The sequence below is a fragment of the Lactuca sativa genome, chromosome 8 (assembly GCF_002870075.4).
Source record: "Lactuca sativa cultivar Salinas chromosome 8, Lsat_Salinas_v11, whole genome shotgun sequence".
Classification (NCBI taxonomy): Eukaryota; Viridiplantae; Streptophyta; class Magnoliopsida; order Asterales; family Asteraceae; genus Lactuca; species Lactuca sativa.
Genome location: NC_056630.2, coordinates 296509189 through 296531505, shown reverse-complemented (window position 1 = coordinate 296531505; position 22317 = coordinate 296509189). Strand labels below are relative to the sequence as shown.

Here is a 22317-nt window from a genome sequence, read left to right as displayed (position 1 = left end):
GAGTGTGGTAACATGTAATAACATGTATACGAGCTTCGCTTTCGACATTCTTTATATTGTCGATTTCGTATCAAATAGTACTACAACTTTCATTTAAAATGTTTTATTTAACGAGCAACCGAACTCTATCTCACATTTTATGACACATACATTATATCGTGTCGAATGCGAAACTTCGAAAAATCACAACTTCCTCATACGAAGTCAGATTTAAGCGTTCTTTATATCTGTGTGCTCGTGGTTACGGTTTCTACGACTTTCGTTTAGATTATTTAACCTAAATAACCTTTTATTTTTAATGTTATTTTATCGCTTAACGATAAATTTTATATTAAGTTTTTCTACCAATATTATAATACTAATAATATTTGTTTACATATCATGTATACGAATATATGATAAAAATTTATTAGCTCATAACGCGTATAAAAAACAATTACCCTATTCAATGATTTTAATTGTTCGATAAGATATATAATTATTACTCTCTATGTCCCATATTTATTGTCGACTTTTGACTTCTGAAGTATTTATTTTTTAACTTTAACCTTAAATATTTATATTTGTGTCATAAAATCTTTGATGCAACTTATAACAATGAGAAGACATTTAAAACACAATACATTCAAATATTTTGCATCAGTATTATATATCAATTGCAAAAATATTAAATGTCAAAGTTGAAAAATAAATATTTTAAAAATAAAAAACGGACGATAAATATGGGACGGAGATAGTATTATTATATCTTAAACATCTAATAGCTCAAATTTGTGGGTGTTACTTTAGTTTTTCAACTTTTTTCGATATTTAAGGGTATATTGCATAACGTAACAATGTACTTTACTATTTTTTCAATATAGGCAACGCATTTTATTCTTGACCCATATTAGCAATATATTTTTATTTCCTTACCCACAATAATAAGAGCATACTTATATTTTCTTTTACCAATAATGTGTAACTCAACTCAACCACCTTAGATATTTTTTACACCAACATACTTACAATTCTTTACTTATAATAGTAATGTTCTTGGTTATTTTACACACATTAAAAGAATACATATAATTTTTATCCATTATTAGAAGCATACATATATCTATATAACAATAAAAGCAAATAAACAACATTGTCCATACTCATAGCAAAATAAAATAATGTTGCTTTATCACCTTATTCGTAAAAATATAAAGTACATTGCTATTGTTGTTGAAAAATTAAAATTTATGGATATATGGTTAGAAAACTATAGATACGTTACGTTCTTAACCTAAAAGGAATAACGACTTAAAAGCCCAACAAAGTTTTCAAACCATTCAAAAAATCTCAATCATGTTTTGTATGTTCAAAAAATCCCAACGAACTTAACTTTTTGTCTAAAAAGCCCAACAATGTTCCAAACCGTTCAAAAAATCTCAATTTTGTTTTGTTTAAGTTCATTGGGGGTTTTTTTAACTGTCAAAACATGATTGGAGTTTTTTAAACGTTTTGGAAACTTTGTTGGTCTAACAAGTCATTTTCCCGATCCGGTAATAAGGCACGTCATTTTTTTCTCTTATTTGACTTTCAAGAAAGTGTAACTTAGTTGGGTTTTTTAAAGAAAATGTTAAGTTCGTTGGGTTTTTTTGGACAGACAAAACATGATTGAGATTTTTTGAACAGTTTAGAAACTTCGTTGGGCTTGTAAATCATTTTTCCTAACCTAAAACTAGACAAAATTGCAAAAATAGTCCCTGTGGTATACAGTTTTTTGGGGTTTTAGTCCAAATCACGACTATTTTGGATTGATGGTCCTTTTGAGCTAGTTCCGTTGCGTTTTTGGTCCCTCTGAATAGTGAAATGACTGTAATGCCCTTGGGGTATTTATTTTCCATTTTTAAATTTAATTTTTTTAATTTAATAATTATTTATTCATTTTAATTATTAAAAAAAATGAGAGACCCACCTTTCTCTCTCTCTCTCTCTCTACAAACTCCACCCCCTCTTCCTTTATTTACGACTAAGAACTCCCCACCGGTGGTAGAGTTGTTTTTCCGGCCACCATCCATCGTTGTTGTTGTTCCCCTTCCTTCTCGTCAATCCGAGCCGGACTCCAACACCGAAGGTAGGAAAGCCGCCGGAGGCAGCTCGCCACCCCACTACACCAACTGCTTTCCCTTTTTACTCTCGTTGTGTACTGTCGGACGGGAATCCAACTCACAATACCATACATGCCATTCAAGAACACCCACATACAAATCAGTTTATGGGGGATGAACACCCACAAACAAATTGATTTCAAAAAATGAGAACACATACTCTCCAAAAAGAAAAACACACACATAAATCAATTTCGGAAATGAGAAAACACAAAAAAAACAGAAACACACTATCTGATTCCATTTGAGGGAATTAATACACATAAACACGCACAATTTCGGTTTTGATTCAAATTTAGGCTTTCGATTCTTGAGTTACCATCTGAAAAACCCTTGGCGAATAAATTTGGGAAGGAGGCGATGATCTTCATCTGATTTCGTTTTTTGCTTGCATCTAATTTAGATCTTCATTGCTTACAATTTGTAGGTTTAGTACCCCCAAGATTCCCCAGTGAGTAAATTGTTAGAGACTGAAAAGAAATAGACATAAATGAGGTTTACCCCAATGCTTTAAGGAAGTGAAGAATTGAAAAGATTGTTGGAGAAATCAAAGAAGGCAGCAACTTGTGGTGGAACCGGAATCACCCTAGTGAGGCGATTGGAATACAGATTGAGGACAAAAAGCGGAGGAAGGTTCAGATATGAAAAACCTCCATTTCCAACCTCCCAGATTCAACTTGGTATTTCTCCAGCAATTTTGTTGTCTGAGAGGTCTAAATTTATAAATCGTGTTTGGATGAAATTAGGGTGATCGTGTGTGAACCATAGAAAGGTAGAGACTGGAGATGAAAGGGATGAAGTCGAGTAAATGTACAGACAGCAAAACCTGCAACTCCGATCTCTCTTTTATTTGTCCTGATTTTAACCCATGTGGAGAGAGAGAGAGAGAGAGAGAGAGAGAGAGAGCTTTTATATTTTAATTATTAAATTGAATAAAACATTATTAAACTTTAAAAAAATGAAAGAAAAATAGAAAATAAACACCCCAAGGGTATTATAGTCATTTTAGTTTACTGAGGGACCAAATCTGCAACGAAACTAGCTCAAAAGGACCACGAAGCCATAAAAGTCGTGGTTTGGACTAAAACCCCAAAAAAATGCATACCACAGGGACCAATTTTACAGTTTTGTCCTAAAACTATTTATCGTTTATTTATTTTGGTTTTTTACACTATCCTTACCTAGAATTTGTTGACTTGAATAGTAAACATACTAAAATAAATTGTTATGCAAAGTGGTATTTTTTTTTCTATTTAAATGTGAATTTACCTTCATATACAATTAACAAAATCCCAAAACATTTCACCCAAAAACGATATAATATCTAACGATATCATCAACAAATATGGCCTTTTACGATGTATTATGAACTCGAATTATCTCCCTTATAATATCATCTCCAGCAATTATTCGTAAGTTTCTTACGAATGTTTCTCCTGATATCTTCTTTTTCTGCAAAATAAAATGTTAATTAATCATTAGATTTAATAACTCATTCATCGTAAGCGATGATATAAAGAAAGAAAGATTCAATCGAAAAACTTTACATAAAAATCATAATGAAGCTTTTTAATAAAAGCCATCTTTGAAGAACTCAGATACTTGGGGAAGTTCGTCAACAGAATTTTCATCATAGCATGCCACCTTTCCTTTCTTACTCCTAAAAAAATGCGATTATCAATCTTGAAACAAATTCTGTTTAACAAATTGGGTCATAGAGATTAAGAATTTTCACCTATTAATGAATTTGCTTTGAAGGTGACGATGAAAAGGGGAAGAACGAAGGTGTTCATGTAAGGTTCCCAAATGATGTATCTCTTGGGTGATGAAAGATCATCGACACCCGAATTGAATTCTGTCGATGTCGGATGATCGATTTGTGAACCAAAAGGAATTGGTTCGAGTTTCCCTAAAATCAAGCGACATAGTAAGACATGCATCGCTCCATCTGAATCAGCTATTATCGATTTTTGACTGGAAGAAGAAGAAGAAGAACAGTTGATATGAACACCAAGAACAGATTTAAACAAAATCGCATTCGAATTGAAGCATATAATGAACTTAATTGTAACAAATTGATAAAAAGAATGGAGATATGAATGAATCGAGAGGAAATGTTACTAACCTCGCATTTGAATTGTTCACCGGAGAGAAGTAAACACCGCGGCCATAAGATGACGAACTCTTTTCCAATCGACGAAATCCATAACACAAAATGTCACGAATCTCTTCACGAAAACCGCCGTACCAACCAAACCTGATGTTCGGATCTCCGCCGTTTCTATTGGCAACCGCCGTCGCAAAACGCCTAAACGCCTCCGCGCGAGCCTCATCCATCACACTCCATTTATAATTCTTCCGGTGAATCGCAACGACGTCAACATGGTTCTCGAAACTCCTCATCCCATTGATAAAACTCCTCGCGACATTCACGTATTCACTGGTTCCTTTCTCAACTCTACGCAACATCAACTGGTTGTTGTTTCTGAAAATTCCAGATTGCCAGTAACTGGGAACAGCTACTTTGGTATTTGATTCGGAATCGGAATCCGGCTTAGTGATTTCATCGTCTTCGATTGTAATATATTCTTGATCTTGATTATGAACAGGTTGATCCATGCTGCTGATTGATATAAGTTGTGAAGGAATTACAAATGCAGAATTCTCAAAAATAGATTCGAAGTGGAAATTTTGATTGGAGTGGTGTGGGAATCGGGGGAGATGAAGAGGTTAAATAAACAGAGCAAGAAACAATTAAAGTTTAATATTGACTAATCACTATCGATACTAATTTTAATAAATAATCTATTTTACTTTTTAGTCCTTTATTTATGTTAAAACATTATCTAGAATTCTACATTTGATGAAACTGAAACACATATATCTAGAATGGTTATCATTTCTTTGTTTATGTAGTTATATATTTGATGAAATCTAAAAGTCTTCCAAGGAAAATTATTTAAAACATTTTGTAGGGTACAAGTTCAACTTGGGCAAAGTTTAGTTCATGGTTTATTTGATTCATTTTATTCTTAATCAAGTTTTTTTTTTATCATACATTGCACACAATTTAAATCGAATTATCGTTTATTTTGGAATGATGGACCTACGGATGCAAACGAGTCAAGCTACTCGCGAGCTACTCGAGATCGGATCGTTAAAAGCTCGACTCGAAATCGATTTTAAACGAGCCCGAGCCGAGCTCGAGCTTAATATTAAGCTCGTTTATTAAACGAACTCGAGCTCAAGCCTATGTTATTAAGCTTGATTAGGCTCGCGAGCCTAAACGAGCCTTTATATAATATAATTTAATATTATTTAAATATATTAAAATAAAAACATATTAAGGAAATTATGGATTTAGGGTATTAGTAAACGAGCTCGAGCCGAGCTTAAGCTTATTTAGACACATCGGATAAAAAACGAGTCGAGCCCGAGCCGAGCTTGTATAATTCTTTACGAGCTTGAGCCGAGCTCAGTACAAGGAAGCTCAAACCGAGCCGAACTCGATCTCGAGTCTTATATAACTTAAACGAGCCCGAGCCGAGCCTGGCCAGGCTCGGGCTCGACTCGACTCATTTGCACCCCTAGATGGACCTATTTTGGTTGAAACTTGTGAGATTCAAATCTAAAATGACTATATTTTTGAAATGATAATTATTATCGGAACGTATTATGTTGTATGGTATTGGAAGCACAAAAGGGGCTTGATGCCTACATGGTATGTGTTATAACGTGCAAATTTCAAACCCTATAGACGTGATGTGGTGATTTGTTGCCAAAGCCACATTCTATTCAATTTTTTTTTATGGTGTTTACTTTTAAATTCTATAGAAAAATAACTATATTTTTTTACTAACCAGTATATGTATAAATACACAATTTCCTCAAAACAACACATTGAACTAAAAAAAAGAGAAGATTACTTTGAGACGTGAGCACCATATGTTAACTTATCACTGATGAAAATTCTGAAAGTGTCATCCGATAATGTTCAAAGTGAAGACCTTGGGACTATGTTAGCAATGCAAAAGATGATCCGGAAAAAATACAAAAAAATTATACTTTTTTAAAATTTTCTTTATGCAATATTTTTTATTTTTATTCATGTATTGTCTTTTGTTTTTATTTATGTGATGTCACTTATCTTTTTAAACGAACAAAATGTTTCATTTTAATTAAATATAATGTAATATAAGGATGTTGAAATCATTTTTTAGGTGGGCGAGTAGTGATAACTTTGATTTTAGTATTTATTAACGTATTTGATTTTAGTTTTACCATTTTTAATCTTTTTGTTGCAGAATTATTGTTTTGGATATTTTTATCCGTTTAAGTTAATTTTATATGGTTTTGTACGAGCATGTTGGTACTTTAAAGCATCTATAAAAGCAAAATGAAAAACCTTATAACCACAACTAAAGTCACGTAGAAAAATTCGTGAGCGAGAATAAAAACAAAATTATATAAAAAGATTTTTGGATTTTTGACAACATTGCATGACTTTCTTAAAACGATCGAATGGAGGGGCAAACATTTTCCGGCTGAGCTGAAATTTTGAGGCGTCCTCCCAACTATGCATGGGCAAAAAAACCGGTTTAGGGACCGAACCGGTTGGTGAACCGGAAACTGGTTTAGCCCTGAACCGGTTCATACATATGAACCGAACCCATAATGAACCGAATCGTCGAGTGTTACCAGTTCGTATTTTTTACCCTCGAGACCGGTTTGGAATCGGTTTAGCCCTGAACCGGTGTGTTGAACCGGTTTTGAACCGGATTGCGAACTAGCCGTTGGTGAACCGGTTTTGAACCAGTTTGAACCGGTTTTTTTATTGTTACGGTTTGTTTGTCTTTTCCTAACGGCAATATAGCCGTTTGAGGCTGCTCAAGACTCGATTTTTGCTCCTTTTTTACCATATTAACCATTCCTTATAGTATATATATATATATATATATATATATATATATATATATATATATATATATATATATATATGTATTACATGTTTAGGTCTCAAATTTACCTTAACCAAACCTCAAAAAACTTCTCTTAGTTCAAAAACCGCTCTTAATTCAAACAATGGATTCGGCTTCCATTGGTGTTGGAGATTCATCAAACAATCTTACCCTTGTTAGCATCAAAGAAACAAATAGAAATCCGGCTATTTGGTGCAACTACGATTTGTATGTAATGTTGAACGGTACAAAAAAAGTGTGATGCAAGAAATGTGGTGCTTTTTTTAATGAATAAGGGAATTCGACATTGAAAACTCATATGACCAAAAGACGCCCCGCGGTGAAATTTGGGTCGGGACATAATCAAACAACAATGGCGAATGAAGCAACATTGTGGAGTTACGATATGGCTAAAGTTCGGGATAGGATGGCGAAGTTCGTGATTCAAGAATGTTTGTCTTTTGACCACTTCGACAACAAACGATTGACTTCACTCATCCAAGATACTCTCCAACCACGATATTTCCATGTGAGTCGTACTTCTATTAGACGTGATTGTATTGAAATGTGGAAACTTGCAAAAAATGAATTGATGATTTTAGGATTTCAATCTTTAGAAACCGGTGTGAATTTAACTTGTGATGTTTGGACGGCTCCTCACGGTTCACCGGATGCGTACCTTTGTGTTACCGCTCATTGGATTAATCCAACTAATTGGGTAATGATGAAGCGTACGATTACGTTTGAATTGTTTGAGTACCCGCACACCAGTAGAAATTTATTTAAAATTTTAGATTGTGTGATCAAAACTTATAAACTTGAAGGAAATATTTTTTCTATATCTTTTGATAATGCTTCTAACAACACCATCGTGGTTGGACAACTAAAACTAAAATATAAACCAATTTGCGATGGTGTTTTTTTTCATAGTCGATGTGTTGCACATATCATTAATTTGGTTGTGCAAAATGGACTAACTAACATTGAAACTATAAAAGATGGTTTCAAAGACATGCTAAAAGATATTTTTAGTTCTAGTAACGCTCGATATCATAATTATATGCAATTTTGTGTCGATGCGAATGCCCTCTTTTTAGGTCCGAATTGGGAAAATAATACCCGATGGAACTCCACTTGCAAAATGTTTGAATGTGCCTTACGTCAAAAAGATACTTTAAAAATGTTCCATGACAACCTTGCGAACCGTAATAAGGTTACGGCTTATCCGAAATCAAGTTGTGATACTATCAAACTTGTTACGGACATGCTTGATGTCTTTAAAAAAGCAACTATTTTTTTATCGGGTGTTTATTATCCTACAAGTTATTTAGTTTTAAACCAAATTTTTTTAATGTGTGCGAAAATAAATGAGTTTGAAATGAGGAGCACAATGTTTGCTAATATGATGAAACCGATGAAAGCAAAGTTAAAAAAATATTTTCAAGAAATGTCTCCCATTATTATTTGTTCCGCCGCTTTGAATCCGGCTCTAAATATTGGGGGGTTGAGACTTTAATTGAAAATATTTGTTACGATTTGGGTTTATTGGATGATGACATGGATTATGCATCAAAGGAAGTTTCAAAATTTAACAAAGTTTTTCAAAATTTGTTTGAAGTTTATTTAACAAAATATGGTTCAACAAATATTTATGACATGATGCAAAATACGGAGGCATCCGGATCCACTTCTCACCAAAATAACGAAACAATTAGGCTTTATAATACTTTGAGGAATGAAAACTCCAAACGAGCTCGGTCTAACACCCCATGTAACGAGCTCGGAAGGTACATTGGTTCCGATTTCTTGTCTCAAATGAGTATTCAAGAGTTTGAAAATTTTGATATTTTGGCTTGGTGGAAAGGAAAGGAAACCCAATTTCCGATTCTAGCCGCTATGGCCCGTGATCTACTAAGCTCCCAAGCTTCTACGGTAGCTTCGGAATCAACTTTTTCTGTTAGTGGCAGGGTAATATCACCAAGAAGAGCAAAACTAACCCATTTGTCGGTGTAAGTGTGCATTTGCTTGAAATGCTACCTTGATGGCGTGGAAAAGATACAAGACATTGAAGTACTAGAAGGCACATCGTTGCATGCCGAAACACGAGTACATGAGGAAGAAGTAGCGATGGGAATGTCGGTGCCACTCACCCTAGAAGAGATCGAGTATGAGAGAAGATTACGCAACGACATGACGGATGACGAATAAATACAATGACTACGGACTTGGAATGAAGACTACAACAACATCAATGTTTTATATTTGAAGATGTATTAGTTTGACAATTTGGATGTTTTGTGTTTTTATGTTTGAAGTTGTATTATGTATTTTCAATATAAAAAAACAAAAAAAAAATGAAAAAAGAAGGTTGAAAATTGCTCCAAAAAATGTGTTGATTCAATTTGAACAATTTTATACATACATTATGTTTTTGTACATATACACAAACATCAAAAAAAAAAAAAAAAAAAAAAAAAAAAAAAAAAAAAAAAAAAAAAGACCTTTTTGGCATATATATGGACGTGTGTTTGTATGTGTGTATTACCAAAAGCCTAAGCCTTCCGAGTTCATTCCCCCATTTCCAAGTAACCTACTCTAGACCCCCCCCCCCCCCCCCCCCCCCCCTTTTTTTTTCACATTAAAAGCAATAGATTAAAAAAATCCTATTTTTCAGTTATTAGCCTAAAAACAAAAAAAAATTGAAAAAACCTTTTTTTCCATCGAACCGATTTTGAACCCTTTTTGAACAGGTTTTCGAAACTGTATTTGGACCAGTTTTCTGAACCGGTTTTTAGAGAACCGAACCGGTTTACAAAGGTACAAATTATTTTGAGGCTGGACCGGTTTAGAACCGAACCGGTTTTGGGGTGAACCGGTGTTGACTAACTTGACCAGAACTGAACCGGTTTTCTGAACCGGTCCGGTTTAGAAAAAAAAAACCGGTTTATGCATGCCTACTCCCAACTCATTGATTTGACCAAAAATAAGTGGATTGGGATGACGTTTGGTCCAGTTTTTGGCCTGCTAAACAGTTGGACAGAGTGATGTCGAACATGATGTAATGGTAGCCTAATCTACAACCCATTTCTTAATTTCCGGCAGCCCAATATGAAGCCCATTCTTTAATTTGTTGAAACCCACAAATGAATAATCTTTGCAGCTTAAAAAAATTAATAGAGCAGCTCAATATATAAAGTAAAATCTCATTTTTTGTGTTAGTATGTAGTAAGGAAAAACGCAACATATATAAAATGATTCGAATATTTTTTTCTCTGTACTCGACAATTTATGTTATATATATATATATATATATATATATATATATATATATATATATATATATATATATATATATATATATATATATATATATATATATATATATATATATATATAATTTTAAATTACAAATTATTGTATATGAATCACTTTCTAAAAAAACAAAATATATGGCATTTGGAAGCATCACAAGAGAAATAGGAAGGGGGAGGGGGCTTTTGGTGTCTCTCCTTTCTTTTGCTCTTCCTTACTTTTGGAACAAATTAATATTCCTGGATAATTCATTTCTTTTAGATTAGATTAGGTTAAATTTTATATCAATATTTTGATTATGGGTGGAGTTTTTGGAGGAACAATAAAAGACAATTTCAAAAGGCTTTTATCATTTTGGTTTTGCAATCGGTATTGGTATAACTTTCTATCATTTTAATTGTTATTATTATTATAATTAATTATTTTTATTTTCAATATTGGATGAATCAATGGAGCAATTGGTTAATTATGGTTAATTTTGTATAGGTTTTGATTCTATGTTATGATTACATTTTCTACTTGCATATTTATATCATTCTTGTGTTTTTAATCATGAGCTTAATGTATAAATGATAATTAATTGGTTAATTTTTCGATTAAGTAACATATCTTAAAACTAATTAGAAAAACAAATGGTTTTAATGTATGTTTTCATTTCATTTTAAGCCATATTGATAGGTGTCTCATTAGGGATCATATGATGCAATTTTTTGTACAGGGACTCACGGAGGAGGAAAAAACTCTTTTTCGTCATTCTTGTTGTACATTGGTCATTGGGACCAAATATATAAGTGTCTTAATTATTATTCATGGTCCATAACGTGATTATTAGGTTCTTAACTTCCATCGGAATCAACGTCGTCATTCAAACCATATACCTAAGACTAGGTTGTTTTAATTATATTTATCTTTAACGAGTCAAATGGGTTAAAAGTCGAACAAACTATACTTATATGATTTTATGAAAAAAGGTTATTCTTACAACCTAAAAATATACTTATAGGATTTTATGAAAAAAAATGTTATTCTTACAACAAGGTAAAAGTATAGTAGTTGATTTCATTTATAACTTAGGTTGAAAAGCTATATGTGATATGGTTTTGCAACACTTTCTAATATAGTAGAATCATATATGAGGCCGTAATATAACCGGATTTACAACGACACCCCAAAATTTATATCTAACTAGTGAAGAATCTCCCGCGTTGCGGGGTTGAAAGGTATTTCATAGCGTTTTAATACTTTTTCTGCATGGATGAGGATTTCAAACTTAGGAAACTCAATTCATTGCATGTTCTAAAGAAGTATATACTCATTGTTATTTACAGATCTGACCACATTTAGATGTAGAAATGTCTATTTTAATCACAATTTCTCCCGCATCACCAATGGATGTTTTATACTTTCAAAACTGATTAAAAAAACAATCTTGAAAAGCATATGTTCATGGAATGGGAATAAGGAAGAGCATATTTCTTTTATACATCATTTATAACCCAGAAACAGACAAAAATTTACATCCGTTTACAGTACCAAGTAAGTAGTTCAACATTTTGTAGGCCTAATCGTTTGAGGTGGTTGTGAGGAATATGGCAATTGTATTTGTATGTTAGATCCATCCATCCATAGTTATGAATGGTGAAACTTGCCTGCCACTTCAAATTTACAGTGACTTTTCTGCATCAGTAATCACATCAACCCCACCTTCTAAAAGCTTATAAGTATCCTGTATAGAAAAAAACTATATATTGTAACACCAATTTTTATTTTAGAATATAATATAATATAAAATAAAATATTCTTACTTCTATAAAGATCCCTTCTGACTCTTTAGGGATGTCAGAGCTTTTCCATTGATCACCAACTGTCTTTATCAACTCTTCCATGGGAAGAGCTTTTGAATGCAAGCCATTCATCCATCTTTATTTTTTTTAAATACAAAAGTTATAAAAGGCTAATGATGAAAATTAATAATACAATGAGTTATTTGCATTATCTCAATTTGGTTGAATCAAATTTGTTGACACAATTAATTGAGAAATTTTCAACTGTAACAGAAAAAAGAAATACATTTATTTAAGAAGACGAAAAAGGGCATATTATGTGCATATAACACAAGATTACATTACATGAACTAACCTAGTTGGTCAAGGGTGAAAAAATCATCATTAGTCCCATCACTCCAACCCAACAATGCTAGATAATTCACAATTGACTGAGGTAAATACCTAAAACAACCACCTAACCCACAATGGTTGCAGAAAATAAACCAAAACCTTCTCAGTATCTCGATTCCAATTCTAATTTCAGCAAAATAAACAAAGTCAGATCAAAATTCCGGTTGCCATTACTAATTTAGTACACTATGTAAAAATACATTGCAATAAACAATTCATTAATTTCTATCAAATATAACAATGAAAGAAACATTTATTAGGATCATCATCAAGTTATGCAGTTACACGATCAACATCCAATTTTAGTTTCTCGGGCTACATTCACAATTGACTTCATGTAACTTCAAAACTGATAAGAATTTGTTTTTTAGAAGGAAATTTACTACAAATAAAAAGCTATAAATATGATAATTACCTGTTCTTATTCCAGTTTCTCATGCGTCTCTTCCTCCTTTTGCCTTTCTTCTTCCATGGGTAGCAACTCCTTTTCTCAGTCATGTTGCAAGAGATTCATCATCCTGTAAAAAAGCTTGTATGGCTTAATGTGGACAAATAACCTTTGACTTTTATATATTAAGTCGTTAAAAAAGAATACATGTTGTTCTCTTATCAACCTTTGGGTAGTAAGGGAGGGAGATGTAAGGCCCAACTGCAACACCTGTATTGAAACCATTTTGCATGTTACGATGTATCCAAATCCACCAAACATTGCAGCCTTAAGCATGTTCTTCAGATGACATGTCTCCCCACCAACAACTGCCACTCCTGCTGCTATATGGTTTAATTTAAATTCCAAATAAGTCAATCCATACATGACAAAATTACCATTTTAGCCCTATTTTTCATCAAATCAATCATATCACAACATATAACATATTAGACAAAATCAAACTTTTAATTACCATTAGTTAAGGATAATATGAGTTGGGTTGATCTTAAAATTAAAGTTCTTGAAATGGGTTAATCAATATTTTTCTACTTGGCATTTTGTCGAGCACGAGGTGTGCAGGAAGGAAAAATCCAAATTAGACAGTATCACCTATAATTGTTTGAAATTGCTATAACCAACATCAACTTAATTTCAACGTCAACATGATTACAACTTCGAATCATGATTATTTTGAATTAAATTTGTGAGTACTTGGAACAATATAAGGCAAGAAGGGAGCATTTTTTATTGACTGAAAAAACCGATATGGAAGTAATTCTTTTAATCAGTATTTGAGGGAAGATCTAGAAGGAACGAATAGAACCTGTGGAAAGAACCGATAGTGGCATGGACGACAGTGGCGATCGATGATGGTGTAGAGAAAATAGAAAGAAAGATCTTCAAATCTGGAAACCAGCGAGCAAGTGCTTGATCGAGATTTTGTGACGCAATCGCATTCATCTGATTACTCACTCCTTCTATAGGCTTTTCCTTAGCCATGATCTTCAAATCTGGAAACCGGAAGTATCGAGTCTGTGATGTCGCAGGAGTATTTGGTGCACTGTTGGTCTGTTCAAACCATCGAATGTACTATCTAGTGCAGCCACAATCAGTAATGAGAAGGTGGGGTCGATGAATCGGAGCACCAGTGGACCGCTTCAACCTTTGTTGTATAAAAAACAATCAACAACGGAAAATCGTATGAGCATTATATACATATATTAAAACCCAATGCATCTGACAACAGTAAACTTCCGGCTTTTCAGAATTTCGCCACATCACTTTAACAAAATTATTGTTTACATCCTTCTAAGTTTAACATCGACATCAGTTTGTAACCATCCACATCACTTTGTAAATTCCTCCGCCCCTTTCTTCTTCATTCGTCTCCCCTACTATCTTCCTTTCTTCTTCATTCGTCTCCCACTGTTCCTTTGATTCTCCCGACGACTTCATCCAAAAATATAGGATTTCGATTTCTCTCACCAAAAACTTTTGCGCTCTATTTCCGCCACCAAACGCCTGTAACCAAGTGCATGTAATCTGAGGAATTTCGGTATGTTGTTGGTTGTTTCAACCCATCGCCTTCTCTACCGGTCGAATTTCTTTTCATCGGCCACATGTTTCACAGTTTATGCTTCCACGTTTTCTCCACCGTCTTTCCTCTTATCCTCTGCTTCACCAACAAATCAAAACCCAAAACAATCTCAATAACCATCCAAACACATCACCATTCGGACCAAAACAATCTCAATTATCCTTCAAAAATCAAAATAATCAGCGAGCGAACCCCATAATTCGAAATCGAAATCGAAAGAGGAGCAGGAACCAAACGAAATTCAACGTGCGTTCTTCAAATATTTCTAAATTTCCTGACAAGTCAGGTATGTAATCGCTAAGGATTTCCAATTGCATAAAAAAACATTGATGGCAACTATCGGTTGGTATTGACCAGAACATACATCACTCTCTTTGAACCCTCAATTCCGTGTGGGCGTTTCCTTCAAATTCTTATATATGTTTGTGTTTTATGTAGTTTTAATATAAGTTTTCCATTGTTTTTGCCCTTTACGTTCGAGGTATAGAAGGATATCATAAATAGTGGTATCGTTGGTGGTGGAATTAAAAAAAATTGATTTGCACACCAACTTTTTGTTCATATGTCTCAATGAACTTCAGTTACTTGATTTCAAAACTGGTTGCTTACTCCAACGTAACTTTCTTTCAAATCATAGTGTCTTCCATGAAATTCAGTCATCACTTCAAATATCTTAACATCTTTCCTATTTTTTCTATTTTATCTTACAGTGTTCTCGGAAAACATCTTGATTCTCTCCAATGAGTCTAATATGCACTACACAACCTTTCTTTTTTTGTTTTGTATGAATTCAGGTGTGTGAAATGTGAATCTTTTAACTTGATTGAGTTTTTGATGGATTTCTTCATGTTTCTTTTGTTTGTTGCTGTAAGTTAGATCATTGCAACAAGTCCCATGACTTAAATGTTTGTAAATAGCAATTAAGGATTACTCAATTGGTTCATGTCAGTTCTAATCTACCCTTTGTCACAGGTGTTATATTCCTTTTTATATTTTCATCCATGCCATAGGAGAGGTTGAATGGTTTAGTCATGTTTCCATTAGTTTCTCTTAATTCCTTTTGTTTTTACGTTATAAATTATTATATTTTATAGAATTAATGGTAACTTTTAAATTGTTCATATTTTTGGTTTTGAAACTGTAGGATGATTGCAGGCATCTAAGGCAAAGTATAAAGTATGCATGGTAGCAGTGTATTGTAAGTGTTGTTGAACTGCACCAAATAACAACATACTCTTCAGTTTTACCATTTTTTTTTATTTTATGTTGTTAAACAAGTTAATAAACAAATGCAAGAAATAATTGGTAATGTTTCAGTATGCATGTGTAGCTTATGTTCAACACTGGTAACTTGCCTTTCTACTTACACCTTTTAATTAAATGGAATGATAATGTGTTTTGTAAAACAACTATTTGTATACTTCGTTATTATTAAATGATAAAATAATCAACTTCTTCGTTTAGCTACATCTTTGCATGTATTACTATCAAGAAGACTTCAAGAATACAAAAATAATCTGATGTTGATGTAACCTTTGAGTTTAATAGGGTGGCTACAGAACATGAATGTTTAAAGTTACTAATGCATATGATATACAAGACCCACCTTGGATTACTTCATTGCTAATGAAGAATTTTTATAGGAGTAATGTTAAAAACAGGGTTAGATTTTAAATTGATACGAGAAATTGTTATTTATTGAGAAGGCGACAGATAAAGGCTGAAATAGAGGCTTGGGAACTAAATATTTACAAAGCATTCTTAAAATGTTATAAATTGGTGGAACTTTGAAAGTGTAACGTCATTTAGGGCTTCCTTGAGTTGGAGATCATCATAATGAACAAACTTTAGCTTGCATATTTCATATTCTAACAAATATAACGATATATATATATATATATATATATATATATATATATATATATATATATATATATATATATATATATATATATATATATATATATATTGCATTATTGTGACGAGGGATATTAGGAGATCATAACAGTTGAGCAACTGCATCAATTGCATATCTTTATATTCTTCTCTTCTTGGTCGTGTTTCATGTAATTTATAACGCCCTCAAAATGAATTTTCGAAGAGCAAACGTTAGAATCTTAATTTATTTTTACATATTATAATATTGTTTTTTTTATTAAAATGTTACAATGGATGCCATTGACCTATTTACAAAAATCTTAAAATGCATCTTCAACCTCACACTAATATGCCTGTGGAATTCTAATATATATGATGATTAAAAAAGTCCTACTTATTTCAAAAAATTAGGAATCACTTCAATAAAAGCGCCAATTTTGCTGAATGCAGACACGTAAGTGGAAGTTATGGGAAAAAGAGATTTTTGAGGAACTTGTACCCCATGGCGCAGGTACTATTATCAGCATCATGTATTTGCTATGAATTTAGTTTATTTTTGAATAACAATTGTAAATGACTAATTTAACCATTTATGCTCATGTGCAGATCCATCACAGTTTAGGCCTACCAAGGAATTATCTTTTGTGAAACATCACATTGTTTCTTTTACCAGTACTCCAACAATATTTTACCTTGTAAGGGAGTTATATATAACAAAGTGAAATAGTTTTATAATTATTATATCTGAAATTTATGTGCAAACTAATCACTAATAGTTTTTTAAATTAAAAAAACATACACAAAGTATATAATTTCAATAGTTAGTTTTTAAGAAAACTATGAGTATGATAGTTATAATGATTCACACTCAACAAAGAGAAAACCTAAAAAAAATTATAGAACATTTACCAGCATCAATACTAACTGTATGGGCCTAAGAACAAAACCCACTTCAAAACAGAAAAAAAACCCCAAAAACAACCCGACCCGTGGTTCACCACGGGTTCACTTACTAGTTAAGATTAAATAAAAGAAGCGGATCAATTAATCCCAAAACAGAAACCAAGAAAGCACGGTCGAGGATCACTTTGTATAGAGAATAGTAATCGGTGGAGATAGAGTGATAGAACGCGAAGAGATAAAGTGATAGAGATCAAGGCAACGTAGTGGGTGCATCACTGCATCAGCGAGCTGTGTAAGCATTTCATTGGAGAACAAAACGGCAGGGAAGAAGAAGCTCACACGTATACGTGACCAAGACTCCTCAACAATTTGACAAGGGATTATATGTAAAATATTAGGATTGTCACACCCCCGAACCAGACGGCGGAAACGTCCGGGGGCTGTTGTGACTCGATTGAATACCATTACAATGAATATACATGAAACATAACATCATTCATCACCAAGCATTTGAATATTACAACTGATAGTGTTTACATCCATTACATTGTTCCATAATATTACATGCCCAAAAGTAGATTGTTCGATACTAATTAAACAACAGCAAAACATCATAGAGTACAATTCTTCCTTCACTTTATCTGTTACCTGAGAATACAAGTATTTTGAAAAATGTCAACATATGAAATGTTGGTGAGTTCATAAGTAATGTTTGAAATCCAATGTTTTGTATTGTTTTGAAAACCACCAAAAAATCCGATATTTTCTGAAAATAGTATAGTCTAAAAGGTGTGAAGATCCATAAGTATGCTTGTTTGTTTCTATAAATGTAAGAGTACGATTTGTAAAACTCGGTATGTAGTTCGAAGGTGTATTAATTGAAAACCCTAGGAAAACCCGACGTTTTCCTATCACTTTACTTTAATAAGTTTATGTGTTGTTATTTCGTTACGACAAGTGTATTCGTTGAGCTCCGGAGACGTGGGATTAATAGTGGATTGTGAATTGTTGTAACGTACATTATTGAAAACGACCAGTTGACAACCGTACAAACGATCCCTTAGGCGTCGCTTGCACTTATTCACTTAACCCCCTCCCCCCCCCCCCCCCCCCCGGACTCATGTAGCCCCACAACTGAGGGGAAAAAGAAGGTGCGAAGCCCCCGGTAATTCCCTACGTCGTTCAAGGCTATAGTGAATGCGAAGGGCCCTTAGCCCAACTCGCATTGGTGAATTCTCGACTTCGCTAGCAGTACCGAAGGACCCATGGGGACCAACAGCACGTTTGCCATTGAAAGTCCTTTTACACGGAATTAAGTCGTATTAGACCCAACTACATGTAAGCAAATTTCCTTCGGGCCTAAAGATCATGTCATTGGGCTAGCTAGGCCCAACAAGCATGATTTGAAACTTTTGGGCCCAAGGACTGAGTGTCGACGTCTAGTGTATTTCCGCGTGTGTATTGAGTTTTCGAGATTTCCATGTGTGTATTGAAGTATCGCCGCGTTAGTAGTTTCGGATTTGTTATTGATTCGAGACCGAATCAATTCGTTTGATAACGATTTTTGGTGTTGTAGGTGTATTGTATTTCGCCGATAGTTGAGGTACTAGCATTTCATTGTGTCGGGTTCATTGCTTAAGACATTAATCTTTTATATTTTTCAGACCCTTCTTTTTGTATGAATTTACACTTTTGGACCCTTATATAAAATAATTTATATTTTAGTCCCTAAGCCATTTTTCTTGACACTTTAGTATCAAAACTTATAGAAAAAGTATTTTTCAGCTCAAAGCTTTTTGAAAAACAGTTTTAGTCCCTCAAAATGAAACTTTTTCGGCTGGAACCTTCATTTTCGCAAATTTTACACTTTTGGCCCAAAATAGAGAATTTTTGCATTTTTTGGTCCCTTTTAAATGTGAAAAGCATTTTTAACCCTTGAAATGGACTTGGGACATTAGTAGACCCCTGTTTTACAGGAAAACGCATTTTCAGCCCCTCAACTTTGAAATTTTCGCATATTGGGCCTTATTGGGCCGAAAAGTTCTCTTTTAGCCCATTAAGTTTAGAAATTTACATTTTAAACATTCTAAAGTGTATATTTCTGGAAAATTCCTTTATGAAATTGTTTTGACACATCTTAACCTCCAGAATTTGTATTTTGACATTTTGAGCCCTTAAACTTCATATTTTTAGCATTTTAAGTCAAAAAAATGTGATTTTTAGCCCAAGATGTTCATCTAAACCATCTTGGTTATTTTTCTAGTAATGACTTATGTATAATGTTATGTTTTAGCACTTGATTCATGCATCATAATACAAATCTCGATTTTTAGGTCCTTTTGACTAGTTTCAACACCATAAACACACAAAAGTATGTAAATAAACATAGAAATCATACAAGGCATACACATAATGATAGATCTACACATTTGCTTGTATTCTCCCACCACAAAACTTATAAAAACCGAAAATAAGGGGGTATGAAGCTCACCTTGGGTGTGGTTTCGGTTTTGGAGAAAAGATGAAAGAAAATGAGGTGATTTTCGGCCCTAGCACACTTTGATGAAGATCTCGGCCTTGAGGTGTTTCTAGGATGCAAGATCATGAGTTTGAATGAATTAAGTGGTGATTTTTGGATGAAATGAAGTAGCTAGTTTAAGGATCTAAGAGATTTCTTACCTTAGATGTTGATTTTTGTGTAAAAATCCTCTTGATTTCTCCTTAGATCTCAAAATATGGATGAGTTATGAGAGAGTTTCCTTGAGAGAAAAGTGAGTGAATTGTGTGTGTGTGTGTGTGTTGGAATCGGCCGAGAATGAGAGAGAGGGAGAAGAAGAGAGTGGTTTGCATGGAGAGATGAGATTTGCATGGATGTTTGAGGTGTAAAACTTGGATATCCCCCATACAAAAGTGAGGTGTCATGCCAATAGTCCACTTCCTCTTCTTGGGCTTGTCTTGGGCCGAGATTTGGAAAGGAAGAAAAGATTTTTGGGCTTTATTGCCCCTAAGCCCCTATTATAGTTATTTTGGATGATCTTTAGCCCAAAAAAAATAGAATATGATTTTTACACTTTGTTGGGCTAGTTTGAGTTAATTATGATTCATAATATTTAATTTATTTCATTCTAGGTCCAATATGGCCCAAAATGTTCAAATACATGAATGTGTGTCTAATTAGGGCCCATTTAAAGGTTCTAATCCCATGATAGTCAAATTGGAGGCTTATTGGCCCAATGAGTCCAATAAGGAAGTCCTAGTCCCAAAATGGACCTAACAAGAACTTCTAGGGTTTCCAATTGCTTGATGACTATTTGTAGCACTTGTATGGTGCACTTGTTTGAAAATTAGATGTCATAGAGTAAGCATCATACATGCTCTTTGAGTTTTTGATTCTACATTTAACTTGAGTGTATAGATTACATGACACAAAATTTCTATTTGTGACATCATCCCCCCGTTAGAGGGAATTTCGTCCCGAAATTCTGTTTGAAGGATAGATTTGAGAATGCTAGAATAGGTGAGGGTACTTTTGCTTCATTTGGTCTTCGCGCTCCTATGTGAATTCTGGCCCACGCTTCGCGTTCCACCGTACCTTCACGATCGGGATGCGGCTTTGCTTAGTACGCTTCACCTCCCTGTCCATGATTTCAACCGGTTCTTCCACGAACAGGAGATTCTCGTTGATTTTGATTTTGTCAAGGGGAATGACGAGTGTCTCATCCGATAGGCACTTCTTTAGATTAGAGACATGGAACATGGGGTGAACACTATTTAGCTCTGTGGGTAGCTGCAGCTTATACGTCACTGGACCTATTCGGGCGACGATCTCGAAAGGTCCAATGTATCGTGGGTTCAGTTTTCCCCATTTTCCGAAACGTATAACCCCTTTCCAGGGTGAGACTTTCAGCAGTACTCGATCACCAACCTGAAACTCTAAGGGCTTTCGTCGTTTATCGGCGTAGCTCTTTTGTCGGTCACACGATGCTTGTAATCGAGCCCTGATTTGGACGATCTTTTTCGTGGTTTACCGAATGATCTCCGGTCCCGTTAGTGCTTTGTCCGACGTATGTGTTTTCGCTAGTTGGGTATCACCCACCTCAGCCCAACATAATGGTGATCTACACTTACGCCCGTATAGTGCTTCGAAAGGAGCCACCTTGATGCTCGAATGATAACTATTGTTATATGAGAATTCGATTAAAGGTAAGTGGGTATCCCAAGACTTCCCAAAGTCTATCACGCATGCGCGGAGCATGTCTTCGAGCGTTTGGATGGTTCGTTCGCTTTGACCATCCGTTTGCGGATGATAAGCGGTGCTCATGTCGAGATGAGTTCTCATTGCCTTATGGAGTGATTGCCAAAAACGTGAAGTGAACCTACTGTCCCTATCCGAGATAATAGATTTTGGCACTCCATGGAGTCTCACGATTTCTCGAACGTATAAACGCGTCAATCTCTCCATCTTGTAGGATTCTTTGATTGGCAGGAAATGGGCAGATTTCGTCAGTCGGTCGATTATTACCCATATGGTGTCTAGTCCATCCGATGTTTTGGGTAGCTTGGTCACGAAGTCCATAGAAATCCCCTCCCATTTCCACTTAGGAATTACCGGTTGCTGTAATAACCCTGAGGGCTTCTGGTATTCCACCTTTACCTTGGCACACGTAAGGCACTTACTAACATAGGTAGCAATTTCGCCTTCATGTTAGGCCACCAATAGTGTTGTTTAATATCCAAATACATCTTGTCTGAACCAGGATGAATGGAGTATCGCGTCTTGTGGGCTTCCTTCATAACTACCTCCCTATATCCTCCGATTTTAGGGACCCAAATACGGTTCATGAAGTAGTATACTCCATTCTCCTTTGCCTCTAGGTTCTTCTCCATCCCGCGCAGTGCTTCACTTGCCCTGTTTTCCGCT

At 34.3% G+C, this 22317-nt stretch overlaps 2 protein-coding genes and 2 long non-coding RNA genes across 12 annotated transcripts; 1 reads left to right on the top strand and 3 right to left on the bottom strand.

Annotated features, from left to right (window-relative positions):
• Positions 1 to 2356: 2356 nt before the first annotated feature.
• On the bottom strand, positions 2357 to 3033 carry LOC122195306 (uncharacterized). The gene is made up of 2 exons (XR_006185581.2): positions 2706 to 3033; positions 2357 to 2611 (listed from the first exon to the last, which is right to left on the bottom strand). It is a non-coding gene; the product is annotated as an uncharacterized LOC122195306 (long non-coding RNA).
• Positions 3034 to 3386: 353 nt separating this feature from the next.
• On the bottom strand, positions 3387 to 4854 carry LOC122195561 (probable inactive poly [ADP-ribose] polymerase SRO3). Its single transcript, XM_042897567.2, has 4 exons — positions 4267 to 4854; positions 3877 to 4115; positions 3689 to 3801; positions 3387 to 3593 (listed from the first exon to the last, which is right to left on the bottom strand). Exons 1-4 carry the CDS (start codon positions 4758 to 4760, stop codon positions 3495 to 3497), a joined length of 945 nt encoding a protein of 314 aa, XP_042753501.1. The 5' UTR covers positions 4761 to 4854; the 3' UTR covers positions 3387 to 3494.
• A 6902-nt stretch (positions 4855 to 11756) lies between these two features.
• On the bottom strand, positions 11757 to 14190 carry LOC111884898 (glutamate--tRNA ligase, chloroplastic/mitochondrial). 8 transcript variants are annotated; one of them, XR_006186089.2, is made up of 6 exons: positions 13842 to 14188; positions 13203 to 13359; positions 13004 to 13106; positions 12551 to 12652; positions 12217 to 12331; positions 11757 to 12137 (listed from the first exon to the last, which is right to left on the bottom strand). XR_006186089.2 is itself a non-coding variant. In XM_042897673.2 (5 exons), exons 3-5 carry the CDS (start codon positions 13084 to 13086, stop codon positions 12075 to 12077), a joined length of 261 nt encoding a protein of 86 aa, XP_042753607.1. In that variant the 5' UTR covers positions 13087 to 13106; positions 13203 to 13359; positions 13842 to 14182; the 3' UTR covers positions 11757 to 12074. The 8 variants fall into 8 exon arrangements, 2 of the variants coding, with proteins under 2 accessions (XP_042753607.1, XP_052622907.1); XR_002847943.3 differs by having other exon boundaries at positions 12217 to 12711; positions 13842 to 14190; XR_006186088.2 differs by having other exon boundaries at positions 12217 to 12652; positions 13842 to 14190.
• A 74-nt stretch (positions 14191 to 14264) lies between these two features.
• Positions 14265 to 17927, top strand: LOC111884900 (uncharacterized). Of its 2 annotated transcripts, XR_002847947.3 has the most exons (5): positions 14760 to 14901; positions 15326 to 15409; positions 15760 to 15813; positions 16944 to 17004; positions 17100 to 17927. It is a non-coding gene; the product is annotated as an uncharacterized LOC111884900 (long non-coding RNA). The 2 variants fall into 2 exon arrangements; XR_002847948.3 differs by lacking the exon at positions 15326 to 15409 and having other exon boundaries at positions 14265 to 14901.
• The last annotated feature ends 4390 nt before the right edge of the window (positions 17928 to 22317 follow it).

Bases quoted from the DNA above. Each gene is read 5' to 3' on its own strand.
- LOC122195561 (XM_042897567.2), bottom strand. From the start codon at position 4,760: ATGGATCAACCTGTTCATAATCAAGATCAAGAATATATTACAATCGAA. The intron at 3,802-3,876 runs GTGAAAATTCTT...GCATTTTTTTAG, and splicing joins CAAAGCAAATTCATTAATAG to GAGTAAGAAAGGAAAGGTGG. The intron at 3,594-3,688 runs GTAAAGTTTTTC...TTTATTTTGCAG, and splicing joins AGCTTCATTATGATTTTTAT to AAAAAGAAGATATCAGGAGA.
- LOC111884898 (XM_052766947.1), bottom strand. From the start codon at position 13,086: ATGACTGAGAAAAGGAGTTGCTACCCATGGAAGAAGAAAGGCAAAAGG. The intron at 12,332-13,003 runs GTAATTATCATA...AAAAAAATAAAG, and splicing joins AGAAACTGGAATAAGAACAG to ATGGATGAATGGCTTGCATT. The intron at 12,138-12,216 runs GTAAGAATATTT...TTTTCTATACAG, and splicing joins CAGAAGGGATCTTTATAGAA to GATACTTATAAGCTTTTAGA.